The 25,292-nt window shown below is 41.3% G+C and overlaps 1 protein-coding gene across 3 annotated transcripts in view; it reads left to right on the forward strand.

Moving 5' to 3' along the window:
* Nucleotides 1-25,292, forward strand: part of reep3b (receptor accessory protein 3b) — a 42,012-nt gene that overhangs the window by 4,758 nt on the left and 11,962 nt on the right. For 2 of the 3 annotated variants that reach the window (XM_038735160.1, XM_038735162.1), the window contains exons 2-5: nucleotides 10,444-10,516; nucleotides 17,904-17,980; nucleotides 23,101-23,221; nucleotides 23,350-23,463. In XM_038735160.1, the coding sequence (XP_038591088.1) occupies nucleotides 10,444-10,516; nucleotides 17,904-17,980; nucleotides 23,101-23,221; nucleotides 23,350-23,463 (385 nt within the window). Of the gene's footprint in view, nucleotides 1-10,405; nucleotides 10,517-17,903; nucleotides 17,981-23,100; nucleotides 23,222-23,349; nucleotides 23,464-25,292 lie in introns of those variants that run through there. The other variant, XM_038735159.1, reaches the window with a different exon arrangement.

Raw genomic sequence — 25,292 nt, forward strand, 5'->3', positions numbered from 1 at the left:
TTGCCCTCTCCTGGTTTCCTCCCAGATTCACAATTCTCCCGACTTGCTGCTCTCCCAATAAATGACAAATGTTCACAGCTTTGTCCTTTTCATTGCCTTCATTGTGGTTTCTGTCACTGTAGCGCATGTAAGCCCTACAACTCTCTCTCTGTTGTTGCCATTAAAAAGGTATTGTAAGCTTTCTCTGTATTTCTTTGTGTGGAGATTTATGCCTCCAGAAATATGCAAAACCACTGAGCTTAAGTTTTTAATGTGGGAAGATTCAGAGAGCTGTGACACCAGTCTAAAGTGATGTATGTCATTTATTTCTCTATGAGGACATACTCTGGGGACGTACAGACCTGGACGCTAACCAGTCTCCTCTGTTTTAGCAGCAGTTCTCTCAACAATCCTCCCTCTACGTTTTTGGGGGGAAAAGTCATGTAATCAAATTCTTATTCCTGAAGCTCAAACCAGATGGTGGACGCTCAAATCTTTCTCTCTCTCCTGTGTTTCTCCCTCCTCTTCTCCCTCTCTATGGGTCTCCTGTGTGGTTTTTTTTTTTTTTAGGGCCCGAGCACGACCGTGCGAGGTCCCTATTGAAATTGCTCGGATTATTTTTTTTTTTTTTTTTTTTTTTTTTTTTTTTTTTTTTTTTTTTTCTGCAAAGTAGGCCCAAATGACATGGCCTAAACATACTCGAAAACTCACCAAAATTTGCAAACATGTCAGAACCGGTGAAAAATTTCGTATTCTACAAGTTTCGCACATGGGCGTGGCAAAATGACTCGCTAGCGCCACCTTGAAAATTGGAAATGATTAGCCCCTCGTTCACGTTCAACCTACATGTACGAAATTTTCTGGGGACATGTATCGTATCAAGACGCACAAAAAAGCCTCAAGAACCCATAGCCTAAAGTCAACAGGAAGTCGGCCATTTTGAATTTTATGGCCATTTTTGGATGATTTACACACTTCGTACTTTAACGAACTCCTCCTAGGGATTTAGTCGGATCGACGTCAAATTTCTGCTGTGCCTTCTAAAGGCATTGACGATGAAAAGTTGTGCTATTTGCGAGTTTTCGTCAATGGGCGTGTCCGTGGCGTCGATGATTCGCAATGAAACAGGAAGTTGTTGTAACTTCAGTGTACATGCTCACATCTGGACCAAACTGTACATGTAGGATGAGAGTCCCGCCCTGAACACATGTACATGCCGACATTCACCCACAGTCATAGCGCCACCTGCTGGCAACAGAAAGTGACCTTTAACGAAGCAGCCCCCGCCGCACGTTTTACCTACGTGCACGAATTTTCTGTGGTACGTGTATCTTGTCCAGACGCACAAAAAAGCCTCTTGGAGCCATAGCCTAAAATCAACAGGAAGTCGGCCATTTTGAATTTTACGTCAAATTTTGGATGATTTACACACTTCGTACTTTAACGAACTCCTCCTAGGGATTTAGTCCGACCGACCTCAAATTTGTGCTGTGCCTTCTAAAGGCATTGAAGATGAAAAGTTGTGCTATTTGCAAGTTTTCGTCAATGGGCGTGTCCGTGGCGTGGCGTCAAAGATCAGCTCTTCGCCATGACACGGAAGTTGTCGTAACTTCAGTGTACATGCTCACATCTGGACCAAACTGTACATGTAGGATGAGAGTCCCGCCCTGAACACATGTACATGCTGACATTCACCCACAGTCATAGCGCCACCTGCTGGCAACAGGAAGTGAAATTTAACGAAGCAGCCCCCGCCGCACGTTTTACCTACGTGCACGAATTTTCTGTGGTACGTGTATCTTGTCCAGACGCACAAAAAAGTCTCTTGGAGCCATAGCCTAAACCCAACAGCAAGTCGGCCATTTTGAATTTTACGTCAAATTTTGGATGATTTACACACTTCGTACTTTAACGAACTCCTCCTAGGGATTTAGTCCGACCGACCTCAAATTTGTGCTGTGCCTTCTAAAGGCATTGAAGATGAAAAGTTGTGCTATTTGCAAGTTTTCGTCAATGGGCGTGTCCGTGGCGTGGCGTCAAAGATCAACTCTTCGCCATGACACGGAAGTTGTCGTAACTTCAGTGTACATGCTCACATCTGAACCAAACTTTACGTGCTTGATAACTCTCCCACCCCGTTATGGAGGACCGATCCTGACACAGTCAGAAATAAATACAGAAATAAATAAATGCTCAATAAATAAATAAGCATCCAATTAAATACACAAAAAAATAAAGTAAATAAATAAATGTAGGTAGTAATTAAATTATACAAGGAGACATAAATGTATATATTTTAATTAGTGCCTTTACTATTCACCTTTGTTATAATTACCTTATTTGTTTATTCAACTTTATTTATTACAAATTTTTTTAATGTATTTATTTATGTGTGTGTTTTAATATTTTTGTCTGTTTTATTCTTCCTTTGTATTTATTTACCTTATTTATTTTCACCCATGGTATTTATTTCTGCCTGTCTTTTTTAAATTTTTGTATGCATTTCTGCCTCATTATGCAAATGAGGAGGGGCTGTGTCTCAAGGGGTCATCTTCTCTGCTATTGGTGGACCAGTCAGACAGGAGAGCTCCTACTCTGCCTGCAGACATCAACGATCTTGCCCCTCACACAGTCAGATGGCTTCCTTCAGTGCGCTGAGGTGTTTAACAACTCTGAAGACAATACTACCAGCAATGTCTTCCTTCTCTTTTCACGTAGACGCTCCGACAGACGGTGCTTTCAGTTTGCTGCATGCATGGACACAGAACTGCGGTACAGCACACAGTAACGATGAAATGTGTGCTGTTCTCACATTCTTCCTCTGTATGTACACATAAACAACAAGGCAGGGAAATATAAAAGGAATTTATTTTATTGTTTGGGTACATTATTGTTCAGTGTACATGCTCACATCTGAAACAAACTTTACGTGCTTGATAACTCTCCCACCCTGCAGACATCTACACGCCAACACCGATTTATATTCATAGCGGCAAGTGCTATGTAGCTCCACATAGGGGACACAGGAAGTGACATATAACACCTTCATGCGGCGTCATAACCGCGTAGCAAATTCACAGCCGCACCGGCAGAGCTCCAGAATATGCAACTCGGCCGGCTCACACGCGGACGCGCTTATAAGTGCGAGGGCCCGCCCAACGCTGCTTGCAGCTTTAATTTTTTTTTACTGTTCTTATTTTTGCTCCCTCTTGTCTTCCTGTCCTCCCTCTCCCTCCATCTGGTTGTTGGTGGTGTACGGTGTCAGGAAACCAGGGAAACTGACCCCCAGCTCAGAGTCAAGGCCCATCTAAAAGCAACAGGGCTATTTTCTCAGCTGCATGCAGAGCGTGGAGGAAGGTGTTGAAACTGGAAAAAGGGGAATGAGCAGGGAAATGGAGACGTGGTAGTTTGGGTATAAAGAAGGGGCCCTACTTTTCACTAAATTGTTTCAAGAACACTTCAATGCACTTTCAGCTTCTTTTGCGTGAGCTTGGTTTGTGGAGACACTTGGTCTATTGTACTTGCTGGTCTGTAGTTCTCTGAAAGATGAAAATGTGCATTTAAGACCTTTTTAAAATATGATGTCTTAGCTACAGTAATTGGAAGGTCAGGATAGTGAAACATCTGGTAAGTATTACTGAGTAGTAGTAAGCTGCTGTGGCGAGGTCATCCAGGGTGTGGCTAGTACCATGGGAGATGAGTCATTATTGACGTACTAGTAGTAGTACAGTCTCATCAGTGAAATTCGAACTATTATTTGCAGGCTGTGCCATTTAAAAACCTGGTCTGAAATCAAAACTATGGGTCCAGTATCTTTGGGAAAAAAATCGAACCTCCATTGATGCTATTTGATTTAAACTCGTGCCTCTTCTTCTTATTGTCATTACTCTGTTAAAGCTGAACACACAGACACAAACACATAGTGCTGCGAATTACAATTTCCAGTGAGTGCAGTACTTCAGATGTTGGTGGAAACTGTAGCTTAAAACTCAGACTGCGTTTTCCCAAATAGAAATAAAAAGAGAAACAATTGGAGTGGCACAATCCATAAGTATTAGCTTTTTCCATTTTACACTTCTGTTAAACGTTTTGACAATATCAAGGTCGAGGTATCACCCTCATTGTTGTAACATCCCTGGAATACTGACACTTTGATTTCTTCATTTACAGATAATACAGACAGTAGAAGGAAATGACAGCAGTCATTAGTAAGCAAAAAACCCCTCTCATCATTTGAATTAAAAGTTGTTGTTGAGCGTGTTCATTACTGTCTTTATTTTCTTCACACCAGGGGCCCAGCCTTGTGTGTGCAGGATCAGGAGCAATTGAGGCACAGATACCTGCTATTATCACAGCATCAGCAATCGGCCTTTGTTAACATGACTAAGATCTGCTAGCCAAACACACAGCCTTCAGATAGTGTTGGAGGAAAAAGACTTGCATGTACTTGTTCTACACTGCTGCAAATCTGCACTAGACGTACTAAGCAATATGGACATTTAGAGACTATCCTGATTTATATTTCTACGACAACCCTGTTTATTGTTCATTGCCTTCATGCAAGTAAAGCATAGTGAGTTGATATTACAGTGTGTGACAGAGATGTAGACATGAAGAGAGTATGGAAGCTTTGGTGGCCTGGCTGTTTCTATAGCAACAGCAGGAAAATAAACTGCTGTGGTTGTTGGCAGCTCGCCTGCTTCTGTGAGGACTCTGGTCAGAGAGACACTGTCTGCGTAGAAGAATACTGTGTGTGTGTGTTTGTAGTAGGGGCTGGCTGATTCTGGCTCTGAAATTTGGCAGTTTGACAATAACATATACCTTTTAAAATGCGCTCCATCATCTCCCTGAATGGCAGCCTAAAAGTAATTACTTAGCCCTGTTAGGTAGTCAAATATAACATTTCTCTAGAGTAATTGATCTGGCAAGCTGGGTAAGAATGTGTAAAAATGGGCAAGCAAATGGGTAGGCCTGTCACAGTTATTACACAAAAAACAAAAAACACACTGCTGTAAAAACGCAATGCTCCCATTGCAATGAATTGGGGTCTTAATTAGGGTTGGGCGATGTTTACAAAATTTCCATCGGGCAATGTCTACATAGAAACATCGGGATGGAAGATGGCACGGGGGGTGCGTGCACGTGCGCGCAGGGGAGGTTAGCGGTTGACTTATGTGCATGTGTTCACTCGCACAGACTTTAGTCGGTTAAAAACTTGGTAGCCTATGATGTTACAAGTCACGGTGGAAATTTTACAAGCAGGAACCAGCTAAAGCAGCATTGAACACACAGGGTGCAGATGTTGGTTTCGGTTGTTTGATAAGTTGCGTCATGGTGATTAAAACCTGCTTCCACGTGGCGTTTTTGTTGTGTTTTTTGCTGGGCGGGGTTTACAATCACAATGCCTGCTTAACCATCAACCATCTGTCAGCCATCGCTGATGGACAATGGCATCATCTATCGGCCCAACCCTAACCTCAGTATTGACCAAAATAATTTTAATTAGTATTTTTGCCATTATCGAGCAGCCGTATTTAAGCTGCCATCAGACTGCATGGTATTTCTGTCTTCAACAACAAAATGGAGTCCTACATTCTTCCTATGACTTGGCAGGGAGGCATGGCAGACTACACGTTGGACAATCATCACGAAACACACATTTATACATCATCATACAAGTGCTGGATAAAATTAAGCTCTTTAGCATATTTTCAATGTAACATAGGCTTATATTGTATTTTTGTTATTTTATTCCTCCTACTTTAGTTTTTATAATGTAATTTCATTGTAAAAAAAAAAATATATATATATATTTTTTTTTTGATCTGTTTATATGTGAATTTGTGGTCTGGCAACATTGCAACCTGAACATTCGTGGCAATGGGCCTGAGAGAAACAGAGAGAGAGAAATCTCTCATCTCATGGAAACAATTTTCTGCCACTACATATCAAAGTTTCCTCCTCACTAGAGGAAGAGGTGGCCAGGCAACAACTATCACAATAGAAAGTAAACTCCGTCGTTATTCCACTGTAGCAAAGTGGCAAACATTAGCCCAAGGATCGTTACGTGATGTCACCATCACACGGAAGCGCTTCTGCTGGCTGCACATACAGGTCCGTGTCTGGCGGTGGCGTCACTTACTGATCCTTCAGAAATGCTTGGGTAAATGTAGCGTGTGTGGAAGCTACTCGGTCAATAAAAGAGATTTGATTCAGAAAACAGCGACGCTACCATCAAAAAATGGTACCGAAAGACAAGACATTTTTTGATATGGTACTGAGGCAATTTGGGGGCGGTGTCTTGTTGCCTTCCAGGCGCTGAGGTTACCTTTTAAGATCTCCAACCAGTCCGCTGAATTACTGAAGCAGGATTTTAGCAAACTCCTTGACTCCCTATTAAAGACAGTAGGAGGGTCTTGATTACCGGTCCCATCCCCCCACACAAATGGGTCGCTTTAGCAACATGCTGAATCTCCACACGCAGCTTATTTCTGTCCTGATGATATCCACTCAAATGGCCTTGGTTTGTTCACTCTGCCTGACAATATTGTCTACTCTCATCACCTGGTCATTTCTGGCCTACTAAACACACTCACTCGTCCCTGTGGCCTTCTGCTATCCCCCAGTCTCTGTTCCTGCTTATACTAACTTTTATCTGCCGGCCGATATTATCAGCCGATATGAGAACATTAATTACATTTAATCGGCATCGGCCGTTTATAACGGCAGTTATGACTATTAAAAAAGAAACCTAGAGTCAGATCCATAGTTTGCCCACCAGAGGGCGACCAGCTGCAGCTCCCCTGTTAACAACACTGCCTCACCACAAAAACCACAGAAGAAAACAATCAGCTTACCGGAGTTTACCAGAGCTTACACACAGCATTTAGAAACACGCAGAGGGCTGTGTGGGCGGTGAGTCGGTCTTTTGTCAAGTTACATGACTTTAATAATTATAATAAAAACAGACCCAGTCACTTCTCCTCTCCTGAAAACATTCATGACTTGCTAACCCTCCCGTTTTTCACGGCACTCTCCCGGCTTGAGTCCGAGTGCCTTTAATTTGAGCAAAAAAATCCACTTGTTTCACTCCCGGGTTGCTAAACACAGCCATGGCAACAGATGTTTTGCCACTCAGTCCAGCGTGTTCCGGAAGGGGAAGTGACATCAACGCATACCCTCTATGGTTATAACGTTAGTTAAATGAAGTCTCAAAGTTGCAGGTTCTCAGTCATGTTGTTTTAGATGCATTCGATGATGAGAATTGGTTTCTTGTAGCTTTGCTCAGAAGAGTGCTGGTAAAGGGATGACCTAAATGTGAATGGGCTACATTGGAATTATGGCAGATTATGTGTAAAGTCAAATACACATGCTTATTCTCTCTCACTCTCTCTGTTTACAGACGGCTGAAAAAGTTGCACATTCCAGCAACAAATATTTATTGATGTGCAATTGTTTACATGTTCACTTTTTGAGACTATAATCTATTTTATTAACATAATCCATTTAGGAAATGGTTTTATAGCCCACATACATACCAGCTTTCAATATCGGCCTGTTCTAAGTGTAGTTTATGCAGTAAAGGGGACTACTATCCAAATCATTCTTAAAAATCAAAATATCGGCTCTTTTTCACTTTAATATTGGCATCGGCCCCCAAAAACCCATATCGTTGGGCTCTAGTTTTAATTGGTCGACTTGGTCCAGCAGGACAGTGTACTACAGTAAAATGTATACAAGTTCAGAAATTTTAATGCTGCAGACTTATTAATGCAGCACTTTTAATGAGCATTGCACTGGACAAAGTGGCACCTCTAAAGGTTAAGACTTCTAAATGGACGACAGATGCTTACCGCTGTTAGAGACGGCACTGTTGCAGAACTGAGCAGCTATGGAAAGCTACTGGGCTAGAAGTGTGTCAAAGATGTCTGATATTCTTTCAGTGCGTTGGTAAAAGAAGCCCAGACAGCTTACTATGCAAACATAATCTCTTCCACAAAAAGAAATCCTAGGATTTTGTTAGACATCATCAATAACATTGTTTCACCAGCCCACCCCACATTTCGCCACCACACCAAGTTTCGATACCAATGACAGTGTAATAATGTTATTGCATCGGATCTGATTTGTATTGTCTCGCAATATTTTGTCCACCTTTAGCCTCTGCTGCATTGATTTTGACCATTCCTCTTTTTATTGCTTGCTCTCTTGGAATTGTATATAGAAGTGCAATACTGGAGTTAGGCTGAAATACCTCTTTAACCACTGAAATGTGAGAGGTGTAATGAGAAATGCATGTTAATCTGGCAGGTAATCACAAGTTCTGTTGCATAAGAGTGGAAGAATGCTGACGACCTTGTAGATTGTAGCAGATTGTAGTGCAACTGTAGAAATTTGCTCCCCTCTTTCATTCAGCCAATACTAATAGGAAATATCCAGTCCTACGTATGAGTGGTTGATGGCAGCAGAATGTGATGGTGACAAATTTGCCCCAAAAGGAAAAGGCATCTCTTAAAAAAAGGTGTGCAAGTTGTTTTCTAAACACCTTTATACCTGAATAGTCTTTGGGAAGCTCTTGAAATGCACCAGTTAGTACCAGCAGTGATGGCTGAATATGTTCTCACTGTGTATTCCAGCTGAACAGGTCCACATCCAGCGTGCAGACTAGGCAGATCTGCAGAGAACACACTGTGCTGCAGGGGTAGGAGGGAGGAGGAGCAGAAGAATGTTTGAGAGGGATTCAAGGGAAGGAGTGTCATGCTATAAATTGAGCTAGTCGTTTTTCTTGCACAAACACACACACGCACAGTTCTGTCAGGAAGAATATATGGTGTGCAGCTGAGAGCAGAGAGACTGGACAAACTGCCCTTGTTAGTCGATGTGCCTTCTTTCTTTTTTGTGTGTGTGAGAATAGAAAGACAGCTCTGTTGATTGCAGTAGATAGCCACAAAGATATTGGTCTTACTCTCTGCTGTAAGTGGTTCTTTGTTGATAATTGTGGTGTTCATCTCACCATGGAGGTAAAGTCTACAACAATAATATCTGAAACGGCAACAAAGCAATCCCAGTCCCGACTATTCTCATCTGTGACACCACGATGGTGGAACGAGCTACCACACGCCATCAGAGCAGGGGCGTCCCTCTCTAACTTCAAGAAGCTCTTGAAAACTCATCTCTTCCGAGAACACTTCCTCTTATAACACCTCGAACTCCTAACCTCTAACATGCACTTCCTGTGCTCTTCTTCTTCTATCCCCTACAATGATCTTGTTTTGATTGCACTTTTTGTTAACTCTTACTTCCTTCCCTAGGTATTTACCCCATTGATGTGATATGTACTGTGAGCTCTTACTAGTCTTTATTGCTGCTCTTACTAGTATGTTTTGTCAGTTGTAGATCTGTAGTTGATGCTCTGTTGATGCTTGTATGTTGTTCCTCAAATGTAAGTCGCTTTGGATAAAAGTCTGCCAAATGAGTAAATGTAAACAGAGATGCACCCATTGCAATTTTCATGACTTATTCTGGTTTTCTTTCTTTCTAAGAACTATAATTGTACACATACTAGAGCTGGACCATACGGCCAAAAATATTATCACGATAAAATGTTTCATATCTTTCGATATTGATAATTATCACGTTAAGTATCAAATTGTAATTTCTTTCGAGTTAAAAGGCAGTCAAAGTTGAAGAAACCTGATGGCTAATTGTGGTTTAAACTCCTCTTTATGGTCAACAGTGGATCACTTCACAAATCTGAGGTGGAACATTCAAAACAACTATGATAAAATCTTTGTCAACAAATATGCATGAGTAAAATTACGTAAAAGCTTTTATCAGTCCTTTTTCCTCAACAAAATAAACATCTTAATAAAATAATTAAGTCCCAATTCGTGTATGATTCAAGCCTATCCAGGATAAGCGGTTGACGATGGATGGATAATTAAAAAAAATGTCTGAAAAAGTGGTCGCAAAATGTGAGCATTTGGTTGCAGTCTGGAGCCTTGATATATGCATACATAGATACATCATTAAAACAGTGAATTCTGTGTTTGGGCACAGTAATAACACAGTAACAATCCTTTAAGAAGCCAAACTCCAAAGCAGTACTGTGAGATTTGCATGAATTAAATGTCCACTATACTATTTCACGGATTGGTTTAAGATATATTTAGTTTTAAGCTGAAAAATATGCTGACTGTGTATAAAGCTGTAACATAGATCCAGTATATTGAAATTGCTTGTGTATGACTATTTACAGTAGTATGTTAACATCTTTATTTTCTTGTGGAGTGGCAAACCAATGACTCATCAAAATGAGAACACTGCCACATTCATTCAGGAATATCAATGTTGTGCTATAATGTTGTAAATAGTAGTAAATGGGTAATTGTGGTTATTTAAGATATAAACATAGTGTGTAATAGACATGATAAGCTTCACGATGTGTGTTCTCTCTCCCTGCAGGCTGATGTTTGGGACTCTGTATCCTGCATACTACTCTTACAAAGCTGTCAAGACCAAAAATGTCAAGGAATATGTAAGTTCATGAGCATCACTCAACACTTGGATGGCCTGCTTGATTTCATGACACTCCGTGTCATGCATATGTAAAGCATGTGTTTCCCATAGATTTTTTCAGCATGTATTTGGTGTAAACATTTTACTTATTGAGACAAAAAGCAAACGTTAACATGCTGCAGCTGTCCTCAGGGTTGGGGTCTGTCGCTGACTTCTTCCATTCAAATAAATATTGTGAATGACATTTCATATGTAATGCCATTTTAAATGATATTGGTAAACAGCAGACAGTTTTAATACAACAGTTTGGTTGGATGGGCCCAAATAGGCTCTGGGTAACTCACAGAAATGCAAACAGTTTTGCAACTGTCCCCAATTAGTTACCTTATCCAGCCTTAACTATTGGAGGAAGAACTGGGCTACCTGGGCTACAATTAAGCTAATTTGTTCATGATTCAAATGAATTTCAATCAAACATTTATTGAACATTTGTTATATTGTTATTGAGAAAAATTATATTGTGATAATTATCATTATTGTTTTATTGTCCAGCCCTAATTAGAGGTACTCACATTTTTCAATAGTTTCTGAAGAGACAAATATGTGAGAGGCGACTGTTAGGTTCAGGTTAGGGCCTATCTGTTAAGTTTAAACACTGGTGCAAACAATTAAAGGAGTGGCAGAAAATTGACAGTTCTGAATTGCCTCCCCAGGATGTTGAAGAAACGCTGATTCCAAGAAATCTCTGGAGGATTTCACATAATAATGCTACGTATACATTTTAGAGGGGGAAATATGAGCTGAGCTTTAGTGGTGATGGTTTGGCAGTGGTATCTGTAAATAGTTTAAAAGGAAAACATTTAAATGGTGCTTTTGCTAATATTTGACGTAAAGTTTTATGTTGATGAGAATCACTCGTCAAAGACGGTGTTCTGTTTGTTGAAGATGAATACCTGTCTAAATGCAAATCAAATAAGCGTTAGGATTGTAACAATCCATGTGATTGTACAGTTCAGTTTTAAGTGAATTAGAACCGTCTCTGTCAGAAGTGAGCAGACTTGTTATGTTGTGATTTTACTGAAAATGAACCCTTTTGAATTCCCAGCTGGAAGCCCCCCCATTTTGATTCTTCTCCGTGAAAGTGTCACCTGATGACAGCGTCCAGTTTAGGGAAATAACTGCCTGTGTTTGTAGACATGGGGTGTATTTTCACTGGAATAGCAGAGCGTGAATTGTGTCTCAGCACTGATTTCCATTTTAACCCTGGTTTTGAGGGGAACCTATACATGCATATAGATTTAAGGCCTTGGATGTGTTGGTGGAGTTGGGTGATGTAACTAATGTCAGTGAGAGTGAAATCCCTGTCTGCTGACTTAGTAACACATTCACACACAGCTTTAACACAGCAGCTCACAGGTTCAGACGCAGTAAGCCGTGGCTCTGCTTTAAGCTTCCTTCGCTCTCCTTCTCTTTGTCTTCCTCACTGTCTCTGCTTTTTCTGATTCTGAGGTCCACTTGTCTGTTACACCAATCAGTTGCGTAGAGTTAAATTACTTATACATTTCTCTTAACAACGCTACAAGGTATCCTACCTGGTATGTGCACTTCACAGGACTGGGTGATATGGCTGAAATCAATATTGCAATTTGAAAATTTTTACGACATTCTACGACATTCATGTAGACTCAGTTGCCACTTTATTTATTAGGGTCATTCTAACACAACAGTCCTGCCATAAATAAAAACCTTCATGAACATTTAAAGATAAGTTTATCTTTAAAAAACGATTTTACCAGGCTTTCACATGTAAGATGCCAAATAGAGGAAGCTTATGGAGGAGAAACTCTATATGTATAATTTTAACTTGAACCAATCTTTGTCAGCTGGATAGAAAATCTTTTTGCCCCCTTCAGAAAATGTCAATAGGAGTGCTGAATCAGTGAATGAAGATGTCAGGAGCAGCATCCACTGCTGTTTGCAAATGAGCCTCCATCCTCTAACCTTTCATGATCATCTAACTAAAACAAATGTATGAAATCAAATCAACTTTTTCGTTACGCACACCCTCAATCACGCACGTGAAGGATTTCATGTACACACTGATGAACCGGAGTTCATTACTTGAAGGTAGCAGTTATTCTACAACTGAAACGGGCCTGTGGCTGCTTTTTTGTGACTTGAGCAGCACACCCTGCCAGAGGTTACTCCAGTTCATCACCAAGTTGGCTCTGCAAATTCATTCCAGAGGCCCAGCCCTCTTTCATGTTTTTATTACTTTGTGTGTGCATGTTCCCAGACATGTCTAAGTCTCTGTGTCTTTTTGAACAGTAAAGTAGAACCAGTGATTGAAACATCCTCTTCTCCATCAGTCCTTAGATTCATCCCATTCTCCTATTTCTACATTAACAGCCCCCAACATCATTCAGTTAGAAATAACAGTTCTGTCCACTGTGCCACACTACATGGCTGCAATCTGCTGTTGTCACAGGAATGCTAGTATTGACTAAGGGCAGTTAAAGCTTTTGACCCATAGGCCACACTGTATGACTCCACTTTGTTTCAGACTAATGGACTTCTATGCAGAGCAGGCGGATACTAGCCTGAATTGAGCCGTTTTTTCTGATGGCCTTAAACCTCAGAAAGCAGCAGGAGCTGATTGTGTATACTGGATATTTATTGATTTTTGTGTGTCAGATAAGGACCTCCATTGCATTTCAGGGATATTCTGTCTCTGGACAGACTAAGATGAAGTGACATATTTATTGAACGCAGAAATTAAGATTATCTAGACTTCATATGATACACTTCAGTTTTTTCATTTGTGAAACACTATGTGTCATATAACCTTTTTAACTTAAGGAACTGTGTTGTGTACTGTTCAAGTTAATTCATGACCTGTCAATCACACAAAGTGATGCTGTAGGGCAGCAGATACCCTGTCTGTAACAAAACAGTTGTAGTGAAACTCACAACTGGGAGTAAAGATGCAATAACAGAAGATTTATCAATGACGTTTCTTGGGTTTTTGGAAATTGGGATAATTGTTTTGGGATGTTTTATTGACTAATCAATTAATTAAGAAAATGACTTCCTGATTAATTGAGAATGAAAAAAAATATATTTAGTAGTGATTAGAGCCCAACGATATGGGTTTTTGGGGGCCGATGCCAATATTAAAGTGAAAAAGAGCCAATATTTTGATTTTTAAGAATGATTTGGATAGTAGACCCCTTTACTGCATAAACTACACTTAGAACAGGCCGATATTGAAAGCTGGTATGTATGTGGGCTATAAAACCATTTCCTAAATGGATTATGTTAATAAAATAGATTATAGTCTCAAAAAGTGAACATGTAAACAATTGCACATCAATAAATATTTGTTGCTGGAATGTGCAACTTTTTTCAGCCGTCTGTAAACAGAGAGAGTGAGAGAGAATAAGCATGTGTATTTGACTTTACACATAATCTGCCATAATTCCAATGTAGCCCATTCACATTTAGGTCATCCCTTTACCAGCACTCTTCTGAGCAAAGCTACAAGAAACCAATTCTCATCATCGAATGCATCTAAAACAACATGACTGAGAACCTGCAACTTTGAGACTTCATTTAACTAACGTTATAACCATAGAGGGTATGCGTTGATGTCACTTCCCCTTCCGGAACACGCTGGACTGAGTGGCAAAACATCTGTTGCCATGGCTGTGTTTAGCAACCCGGGAGTGAAACAAGTGGATTTTTTTGCTCAAATTAAAGGCACTCGGACTCAAGCCGGGAGAGTGCCGTGAAAAACGGGAGGGTTAGCAAGTCATGAATGTTTTCAGGAGAGGAGAAGTGACTGGGTCTGTTTTTATTATAATTATTAAAGTCATGTAATTAACTTGACAAAAGACCGACTCACCGCCCACACAGCCCTCTGCGTGTTTCTAAATGCTGTGTGTAAGCTCTGGTAAACTCCGGTAAGCTGATTGTTTTCTTCTGTGGTTTTTGTGGTGAGGCAGTGTTGTTAACAGGGGAGCTGCAGCTGGTCGCCCTCTGGTGGGCAAACTATGGATCTGACTCTAGGTTTCTTTTTTAATAGTCATATATCTGCTGTTATAAATGGCCGATGCCGATTAAATGCAGTTAACTCATATCGGCTGATAATATCGGCCAGCCGATATATCGGTCGGCTCTAGTAATGATTGTGCTGAATGAAACCTGTCAGCATGTACTACCAGTCAGTCTCCACTGCTGCTCAGCTCTGTCTTCATGCTCTGTCTACCAAGTTTAGCATTACCAGTGGGCCCGGTGGCTGTAAAGAGCTGATGTCAGGTGTTTTTTCCCCTTCTCTTTTAATGGAAGACAGTTATTCACCGATGGGGCCAGTAAATGTCTGCTATTGCCTCAGGAAGGTAAAATGGCTGCTGTATATTTCACTGAGGTCACATCTTAATGGCCTCCCTACTGATGAGATGAAGGAGGGAGGGAAAGATAGGAAACATGCTGTTAGAGACAGAGAGAGAAAGAAGGGGGTATGAAATGAAAGATAAAAGGGAGCGAGGCAGAAGTAGATTGAAACATATAAATTAGATGTCCTCTCCATCTCACTGGCTCTGTGTTTCACTCTCTCTCCTAAAGATTTATCATTCCCATGAGCCTGTGTGAGTATGGGAGGAGTTCACTATGAGGTCACCAATTAACCAGTCCAGCAGTAATGGTGCAGGCAACGGAGAGGTGTGTGTGTGTGTGTTCAGCGTCTGCCTAACGTGAGTTAGACTGCAGGCATGTGTGTGTTTGTGCTTGTGAAACAGGTGAATGTGAGTGTTTGTATTCTGTGTCCCTCTTTCTTTCAAACACAGACTTTACTCCCTCACTTCCACCTCCCTCCCACCCCCCCACCCCAAACACACACACACTCACACTCACACTCACACACACACTCACACACTGACATTTCATTAGCTAGTGTCAGTGTGTGTTCAGTCATGCAGCAGTGGTCGGGTCTGGCTAATACCTCAGCCTGCCATGTGACTGTCTGCTCGCCTGCCACTGTGTACCGCCGGCTTTGATATGGAAATCCAGCCTGAAGTCTGGAAAGCTCTTACAGAGGGATGGAGGGAGCGAGAGAGCAAGAGAGCAGGGAGGACAGCAGAAAGCATAAAAGCAAAGCGAAAAATCCTAAACCTCAGTTTGCCCTTCACTACTACTGGCCTGAGGGGGGAAAGAGGTGCAGGATAAAAGGAGAAAGGAAGGGGAAGAATACCATATAATCTAGAGGTCGACCGATATGTTTTTTTTCACGCCGATACCGATCTTTTGAAATCCGGGTCGGCCGATGGCCGATTAATGCCGCCAATTTATTTTGGCTGATATTTGCTTGGTTTTTAACCTCTATTTGCACCGAACTGAAGCACAGAAATCCGCATTGATATTCGGTGCGGTAGATAACGGTCGTTAAGGTTCCAGTGCCGTATTAGCACCGGGTCTGTCTGTAGCTACCCGTTAGCAAAGCAAAGCCAAGCCAGTCTGTCACTAGCCTATAGTGCGTTGGTCTCTTTTTTATTACTTATGTCTCTGCATAGAGTGACAACCCTCTCAAATATAAGACACACAAACAGAACAAATAAAAGTCTCAGATTCACTCTGTAATTGTAAAATTATTGCTTACTTATTGTGACATGATAACTCTTCTGTGATAATGCAACTTCAACTACGATCCAAATTAGCCGAATGTCATGTGTCTTATTCAGGTTTTTTCTCGAAGTTGGCAGTAACATATCAAAAGTTTTTAATTAAATATAAAGGAGTAATAAGAATTGAATCCTTACCGTTAGCTCCTTAGGCACTGAATGAGGTCTGCTGCTCACTCGGCTGGACAATGACTCTAGCGGCAGCGCGCGTCAAACACGTGTTCCACGACAACACTAGGCTGCCCACAGATGCGCCTGCCTAATAATCGGCTTGATATACTTGGATATTGGCCGATGCCGATTATGTTAAAAAATGCCAAAAATCGGCCGATTAATCGGTCGACCTCTAATATAATCCTCTCATTCTGTAACTGAGGCCATCTAACAGGTTTACACTTAAAACAAGACAATTTATACTTCTGTGTGGAAACTACATTGTAGGTACACCACAGCTACAAACCCTACGCTGTAGCCTGATGCGCACCTCCCCAAAAAACTGTCTCCTTCTGCCTCAGCTGGTTGGAGGGTTGTTCGTGCCATCTCCTCCGACGCCTTCAATCGTGTCTGCGTTTTAGTAATTTCACTAAGAGTAACTGCTGTTCAACATCGATCAGCTCCAACTCTTTACACGATATGCTCAGTTTCACTCTTCATCGCTACAGCCTACACCTATGTATAAGAAGAACCTCAGCACAATGGATCATAGAAACCCCACCGCCAACTAGTGTTTTGGCGGTGTAATTGCAGGGCGATGCTTACGACAGCACACAGCCTTTACGCAGAAGTATAAATTGGCCTTGAGTAGAGCTACAGGTGTGAATGCTCCAAAGATATATTGAGGACCCACTGAGGTCTTGCTTTTTCCAACCTAATTCTTGTGTTATTTTTAGCATGGTAAACTGTTAATTCATCAAATTCAGGTTAAAAACAACACATTTGGACTTTGCAAACAGAATTGATGTATATGCTTATTAGGATATATAGCGCAAAAGTGAGATCTGATCACGTAGTCACTCGAGGCGCATTCTAAGCGTTCTTTCGGTAGTTCTGCTCAATCAGAATTTCCTTTTACCAGCTTTGGTGATGACGAATATTAGAATATTCAGGTAGTTCAAGTGTCTGCAAGTGGATTTTCTTACCACACAACAGATGACATGAATATATATGCAAATATTCATATATCTGCCAAAATCATGCTATGTTTTGGAAAGCAATTAAGACTTTTTTTGTATTAATACGGCATCATTAGGTCAGTGAAAAAACACGTCATATAATCTTGCTATTGTCATCAAATTCTAAAGCTGGTGAAATATTGCGGTACTGAATAATTGAGGCCCCTGAAATGTTTTAAACAGGAGATAAAGTTGTTATAAACCGGCCGATATTGGATTTTTGAGGCAGGTATGGAAATTTTGACATTTAGAAAATCCCAAGATGATTTACTGGCCATTGTCATTTTTAAAAACAACCTTGATATGGATCACTTAGATTAGTTTTTTAAAGAATTGTGACAAAGATATACATACTGTCTTGTCAGTGTTCTCTGTCTGACGGATTATTTGATGGAGACATTGTTTCTGAATGACTTCAGTTCTTGTTGTGCATTTCTGCATTGCTACTTTTACTTACCAGCCAGCATATATACTGTACCAATAAGCAAATATCTGGTTGCTGTATTGCTCTAGCTCTGTTGTTCAGTGTTTTTTCTGTTTTGCGTGTGTGTCTTTGTAGGTGAGATGGATGATGTACTGGATTGTGTTTGCCCTCTACACTGTGCTGGAGACCATCACCGACCTAACACTGGCATGGTGAGTTACACACAAATAAACGCTGTATCCTTGTGTCTGATCACAGGAAAGGATCCCTACAGAAGAAGAGGAAGATTTTTTTGTTAACCAGAAACAGTAGTTACGCAGTTAGTCTTTAACAACCTGCAACCTGAGGTTTCTTATAACCTGCACTTCAAAAACTTTGAGTCTTCAGTGTGAGTTTTTTTTCTTATGTTTCTGTGACTTTTCAGATGTATGTAATTTAAAAAAAAGCTTCAGCTGCACTGACTTCATTAAAGAGGCTAAAGCGACAGGAGCATCCACAGCTTGTTTCAGACAGAGGCTGAAATGAAGAGCCAGTATAAAACAGAAAGTTATTTGTAGAACTTTGAATCATGCAAAGCTGCCATACAGGAGTCACAGAACTACAAAGTAGGACTGGAAAAGCAGTTTAATAGGTCTCCTTTAAGCTTTCCTGAACCCACACAAGTTTCAAACAACATTATTCTGCTGCGAGTGGAGAGCAGCGCAAGTGTCGTGCTAGAGTCGGGCAAGCAGGCATCATATCCAGGCTCAATAGCCTCAATGGACATAACATTAGCTAATGGCAAAGGCAAAGAGACTGAAAAGGACGTTTGCAGACAAAGCTAAGAAGAGAAAAAGGGAGTGACCAAGCAAGAGGGCTGCCAGATGTTGGCAAGAGCTTTGGTGAAATAAAAGGCTGCAAGGCAGATGCTGAGCTAGTATTCAGGGTGTGATTTTTTTTTTTTTATATATATTTTTTTTCCCGGATTTTCCGACCTGAAAATCGGACCCATGTGAATCATGCAGATCTGTAATTAAAAAAAGGAGTTGGCCGAGTGAAATGGAAAGGGTGAAATGGAAATGATTTGAGGACATCTACAGGCTGACGTGTGTAAAGTTTTCTTCCTTTCCAAGTATCAACAAGGATGTTCGTTTGCGTTCAGCTGCCCATTCCACACCTACGCAGTGTGTACCACAGTCGCTCTCGCGCATCAGTGGTACGTAACGTGTTGGAGCAGTAACAGCAGCATCGTTCGCCCTGGCCTGTTTTTTGAAAAGCCCCGGATCTCAGAAGGATTTTTAATAAACAAACAACAAAATGCTGAAACTTGAACTTCACTCTCTTAATTAAGGTTACGTGCATGTGAGCGCGCGCGAGAGATTATTATTTATTCTCCTGCACATTAGTGGAGAATAAGATGATCCAGCTGTAGCTCTGTGTCTGTCCTCTCTGCTCCACCTGAAGCTGTGAGCTGCACTTTATCAGAGGCGCTGAAATTACCTTGTGTGGGTCTGTGGTGAAGTTAATCACCTAGGAGGCATTCTTCATTTCAAAATCTATGTTTTGTCCCCCCCCTCTTTCCTAATGTAAAGTTTTATTTCACATTGCCTTCCTGGCTCAGGCGATTTCGGAGCTGGCTCATATAGGAGGCGGTTTACTAAGTGACCAGTCAGTCACTCACAGTCCACATCAGTCGCAGACAAAATGTAGCCTATAGAAATGTTGAAGGAGGAAAAAAGAAGTTGCTGGAGGCCGGTGCAGCAAAGTGCCTCAATATTACAGACTTTTCTTTTGTGCTGCTGTTACTTCTAGCTGAAGGCAGCAGTGATGATGTCTGCAGCAGGGGTGGGTACATCTAATGTAGGACTACTCTTAATTAATACTTTCACTTTCCATTAACGGTGCATTAAAGCGTCTTTAGTCTCTGCAGAGCAAATGAAGCCTACACACTGTAAGATCTATGTCAGACGATCACTGCATTGATGGAGATATATTAAAAGGGTCCTGTTGTTGATCAGAGCATCGCTTTGGACATCAGCCTGTTTCTTTTCTTTAATACGCAGTGGTTACTATTTGTTTTATAGCGATGTCTGACGGTGAGTCCATAAACAGAATGTCGCCGGTGAAACTGATCTTTCACTCAGCAGCTACCAGCTGTTATTTATTTTTGAGATGCACAGAGAGAGAATATGGCGGATAAAATAGATAGTAGTGGTGCAACGGGTTGCAGAATCTGTGGTATGGATCCCTTCCACACGGTGCGGATTGATTGCAAAGTTTATGATTTATCCTGTTTGACCTCTCAAAATATTCTTTATTCTGGAAATGTCAGAGAACCCAGTTAGATTCTGAATGTGCAGAACTTTGAACATGAGCAGAAAACCTGCTGACCAACCTGGCCAAGGCAGGCAGTAGTAAAATTGCACATTTAAGATGGAAATAAATAATCAGTTACAAGGTCATAAAATATCAAAATGTTCTTAAATATTCACCACAATTCAGCAACACCTGAATTTTGTGTGTCCTTTTTACATAAATAATTTCCACAATAAATTGATGCAGGGGTGGTGTGGCGGTGCAGTGATTTGCACTGTTGCCTCACAGCAAGAAGATCATGGGTTCAAACCCCAGTCGTCCCGGCCTTTCTGTGTGGAGTTTGCATGTTCTCCCCGTGTCCGCGTGGGTTCTCTCCGGGTGCTCCGGCTTCCTCCCACCGTCCAAAGACATGCGGCCTAGGTTAATTGGTGTCTCCAAAATTGTCCTTAGGTATGGATGTGAGTGGTTGTTTGTGTATGTGTGGCCCTGCAATGGACTGGCGACCTGTCCAGGGTGTACCCCGCCTTTCGCCCGATGTCAGCTGGGATTGGCTCCAGCCCCCCGCGACCCTGTATGCAGGATAAGCTGTTGATGATGGATGGATGGAAATTGATGCAGAAAAACACCAGAATGCAGGAAGTTAAGTCTTTAACACTCACAATTTACTGCTTTACATGGGGTGGGGGGTCAATTATTATGTGAAGATATGAAGTTTTATGGCCCAATGTTTCAAGATCCTAAAAACGCCCCTGGGCAGTAATACTGTAATATTACTTTTCCCAGTAAAGAATAGTGTGACGGATTACTATTTCCAAAACAATAATGTTATTATAGTTACCAATCATATTAAGGCTGCCCTACTGAACGCACCATCCCTGACGTGAATGCGCGAGCGCTGCAGCTCAGCGGCACCGGACTTTATCAGCTTTAAGCCAAAAAGGAAGACAGGAGAACAGGGAGGAGAGGTATTTTCGACAGCTGTAAGTAACGATGTTGCCATTATTGTGTCACAGTCTAAGATGCAAAGAACGTTGTCGTCTGTGGTAAACTTTGTGCGACTACTGCCAGTGATGCTTTGACTAATCGGGAGAGTGTGGCGTTATATCACCCAGTACCCAGTAATAAGGGGGCTAGAGTTCTAATATTACTTTTTTAAGGAGTAGCCTATATGCTAAGTTAATATGTAGTAGCTGTATTATTTCTGAGTAACTTGCCCAACACTGAGTTGACAATAAGCATCGGATAAATTGGGTATGATTTGATCATTGCTTGTTATAGGCTGTGTCTAATGTTTACTTTGACTTGGTTGATCAATCATATAGCCTATATACACTTTGCTGTATGAATGGTTGCTTTGTAAGTCTTTATGACCTTATGTTAAAGGTTTTGGCAAGTTATAAAATAATTTCTTGTGAATGGTTGTGACAGTGTTTATAAGGCCTTTTCAGAAGGCTATGATCCACGGGGTCGCTCTGCGCTCCTCGTCAACAGACAGGCAAACAAGCGCGCCGTGAGGTAACCATGGCAACGGCTTCTGTGTAACTGCCGCGATCCCGTGAAACTGTTGCGGTCGTTCTCGTCTCACGCACACGCCCGCCCGCTGGCAGAGTTGAAATGTAAAAACTTTTTCCTACAGTTTATCAATACACAGAGACTGATGTGGCTGTTTGATCTGAGTTTCCTTAATAATATAACTGTTTCTTTACACCAGGTCTTAAACAGGCGACAACCTTTGCTGCTGTCTCTTATTCATTAAAAATAATCTATTAACTTCTACTAAACTAATTTGAAAGTTAGTAGTTATATTATTTAGTTATAGAATCAATTATTTGATGCTGCATGTTGCACATTTAGCTGTTGAAGCTTGGTAAAAAATGAATACAAAATAATAATTATTATAGAGAGGTGGCGAAGGCGCAGTGGATTAGACACTTGTCTTTGATTCCCAATGCAACACATCCACCAAATAAGTTATTGTCATGGGTCCTGGTTTTCCATCCACATGCTATAATGGAGCCACCGCCAGTTTTATCAGGGTGTGCTTTTTTGACCTTTGCCGATCACATGCCTGAGAATTCATTCAGAGAAGTTTTAAGAGGAGACGCACCACTTTAAGAATCCTCAGTACAACTCTATAGAGATAGCCCTTAATGTTAAAGATGGCGTTTATCCCGCCCCTCCTACTAGAAGGGAGTCGTCTGCTTTTAACAGTCGAGGCAGGGAAACATATTAAGCAAATCGCGTAGTTCCACCTACGGAGGGGACTACTACCCATGTGTCACTTCTACCACGCATGCGTAGAAGTACAACCGATGGGAAAAGCTTTTTAATCATTATTTTGGGGCAAAGTCGTCAAAATGTTTCAGCGATTTTCATCAGATTTTACTGCTGATTCTATACATGTAGTTTTTATGTTCCGGTGACCAGTGAAAGTGCAGTTGTGGCTCTTTCCCCATTCATTTAGATAGGGACCTGGTCTTGGTAGTTTGAAATAACTGCCCGAGGCGTTACCAGATGGCTGTCGAGTGGCAGGACTTTCCTATAAGCACTTTGGTGATACTGCTATGTCTTGTATTGTTGCACTCGCTTGATGTTTAGCTGTGTTAGCAAAGTTGGTGACTTGCTAGTTTTTGATCTTACGTAAGGTAATAATAACAAATGCACATTTACAGCTGTCCTTATTTACAGCAGCGGTGAATAACAACCTGTAACTGTATCGGCGCCAAATTGCACAAACAACAAATCTTACATAATGTTGCTTTAACCCCATCCACTCATCTGTGAGACACCTAACTATAACCTTATTGTCTCATTCATACATTCAGACTCAAAACACTGGCAAAGCGGCAGAATGCCAGTCATTGTGAATTGAACCTGCTGACTACTCTGCTCTGAGAAATAAAAGATGTCCTTTGAGGTGGTGTGGGGAAGTGGACTTTGCGGGTAAGACTTAACAAGAGTTTATATCAGCCCTTATTAATGATGGGGTGTGTGTGTGTGTGTGTGTGTGTGTGTGTGTGTGTGTGTGTGATCCCAGGTTTCCTCTGTACTACGAGCTGAAGATAGCCATTGTGATCTGGCTGCTGTCCCCCTATACCCGAGGAGCAAGTCTCATTTACAGGAAGTGTCTGCACCCTCTGCTGTCCTCCAGAGAGAGGGTAAGATTATCCATCCATGTCTGCCTCTGTATACATGGATTATTTGCTGTTGAGGATATTATAGTAGCAGTGCTTTTTACTCAATTAGACTGTCTTCTATAAAAGTGTTATTGATTGTCTCCCTGTAGGAAATAGACGAGTATATTGTTCAGGCCAAAGAGAAGAGCTATGAAACCATGGTCAATTTTGGCAAGCAGGGACTGAGCATCGCAGCCACGGCCGCTGTCACTGCAGCTGTCAAGGCAAGTGTCTCCCACTTATACAAGAACTAAATATTCTGTTCTATTTGATAGTTTTGTAAAGGTGCTACTTTTATATTGTTATTTTCATCTCTAATGTACTGCCTATTTATTCTTTTTCTTAAGCTGCCTTTACATATTTACCAAAAACCCACAATAGCATGACTGATGCAGTTTGTACCCTATAACTCAATCTTTTGGTATTTCATCAAATTAAATGATAAACACTTTGAAAGTCAGTCTCTTTTCTATCTGGCTTTGTAAGAAAACATTGAAAGCTTTAGCTCCCATTGCTTTGAACAGTGCCCTCTATCTGTTTTATATTGTGAAACAATCCAGCAGAATGTTTTGCCAAATTCTACCTGTTGGCACAGAATGTGCTCACTTGGCTCCCTTGGCCTACTAAATCACACTTAAGAGAACACAGACAGAAAAAGCGTTATCAGTGTTTAAGTGAATGCAGGAGAGATGGGTTAAATGCTACAGCTGATCCTGAATAAAATCTTAACTTGTATCTAAAACACAGTGCTCATGCAAACATATCCACTGTGAGTGTGTCTCTAAAGCCCCTTGTTGTCCCTCAGCTACCACTCAGAGCAGAGTCAGTGTGTGAGCTGGTTTCATCAGCCTTGCATGAATACCTGTGTGTATCACATAATCCCTGCTGATCTCCTGTCTGAGGCTTCGCTGCACTGAGGTAATCTCAGGCAGTGAGAATCTACTACTAAATAGAAAGTCAAATTAATTCCTCCACATTCCCTGCTGAAACCATCTAGCACATACATGATTTAGCTTGATACATGAAACTGCATTCATGAGTTCCTGTTTTGGAATAGTTTGAGCAAAATGTGAATGAAGAAAATCAATATGCATTCGACTCATTTTTGAAGAAAAACAAATGATGATGATTTCAGTTGGTTGATGTGGGTGGGCTCCAGACACGGAGCAGAGACTATCACCGATAACACAGTATTTCACTGCATTTCCAGTATTTGTTTAACTTTAACTTTTAATGTGTTTTAGTGTTTCCAATTACTGTCACTCTAGCTGAAGATGTACCTACATACATGACAGTGATCAGAGACCTGGGTCAGATGTTTACATGCAAAAATATCTATTGGAGTACTTTCAAGTTTCTCAAAACCAGGACCAGGATCACAAAGCGAGGTTTCTGAAACCATATGCATTAGGGCTGGGCCGATGTCGGCGATGGCTGACAGACATCATGACATTGAGCGGGCATTGTGATCGAGGGTCCTACGTGCCATTCCCTCCGACACCATCTCTCGTGTCTGCGTTATAGTAATTTCACTAAGAGTAACTTCCGGTTAACATTTGCTCAGTTTCACTCTCTATTGTTCGTAGTAGCCTACACTTACGAAGAAGAAGAACCTCGGCACAATGGAACATGGAACCCCCCCCGTCATCATCCATCCTGATGTTTCAATGTAGACATCGCCCCAACCCTAATATGCATAGGCATAAAGAAGATACTACGAACCAGACAGAGATACCACTGTGGCCCTAAACTCACTCTTTGCATAATCAGCATGTCTCAGGAAAACAAGCCATGGTACAATGCAGGATTTCTGCACTAAATGATACTTTCATTACTTATGGCCTCTGGTCAAAGTTAGTCTAATGAAAACACTTGAGGGGTGTGTGTGTGTGTGTGTGGGGGGGGGGGGGGGGGGGGGGGGGTGTAGAAACAAAGGAGATGTTGCAATGCCAAGGGTGTGACTGTGTGAAATAAGACATGGTTAGCTGTACCTCTAACTTCACTGTAGTGTACGTGTCCTTTTAGTGACACCAGTGTGGGACCTAAAAACCTT

This window comes from Micropterus salmoides, unplaced genomic scaffold, assembly GCF_014851395.1.
Source record: "Micropterus salmoides isolate LMB-PRFRI ecotype aquatic unplaced genomic scaffold, ASM1485139v1 Ms_hic_scaffold_21, whole genome shotgun sequence".
Lineage (NCBI taxonomy): Eukaryota > Metazoa > Chordata > Actinopteri > Centrarchiformes > Centrarchidae > Micropterus > Micropterus salmoides.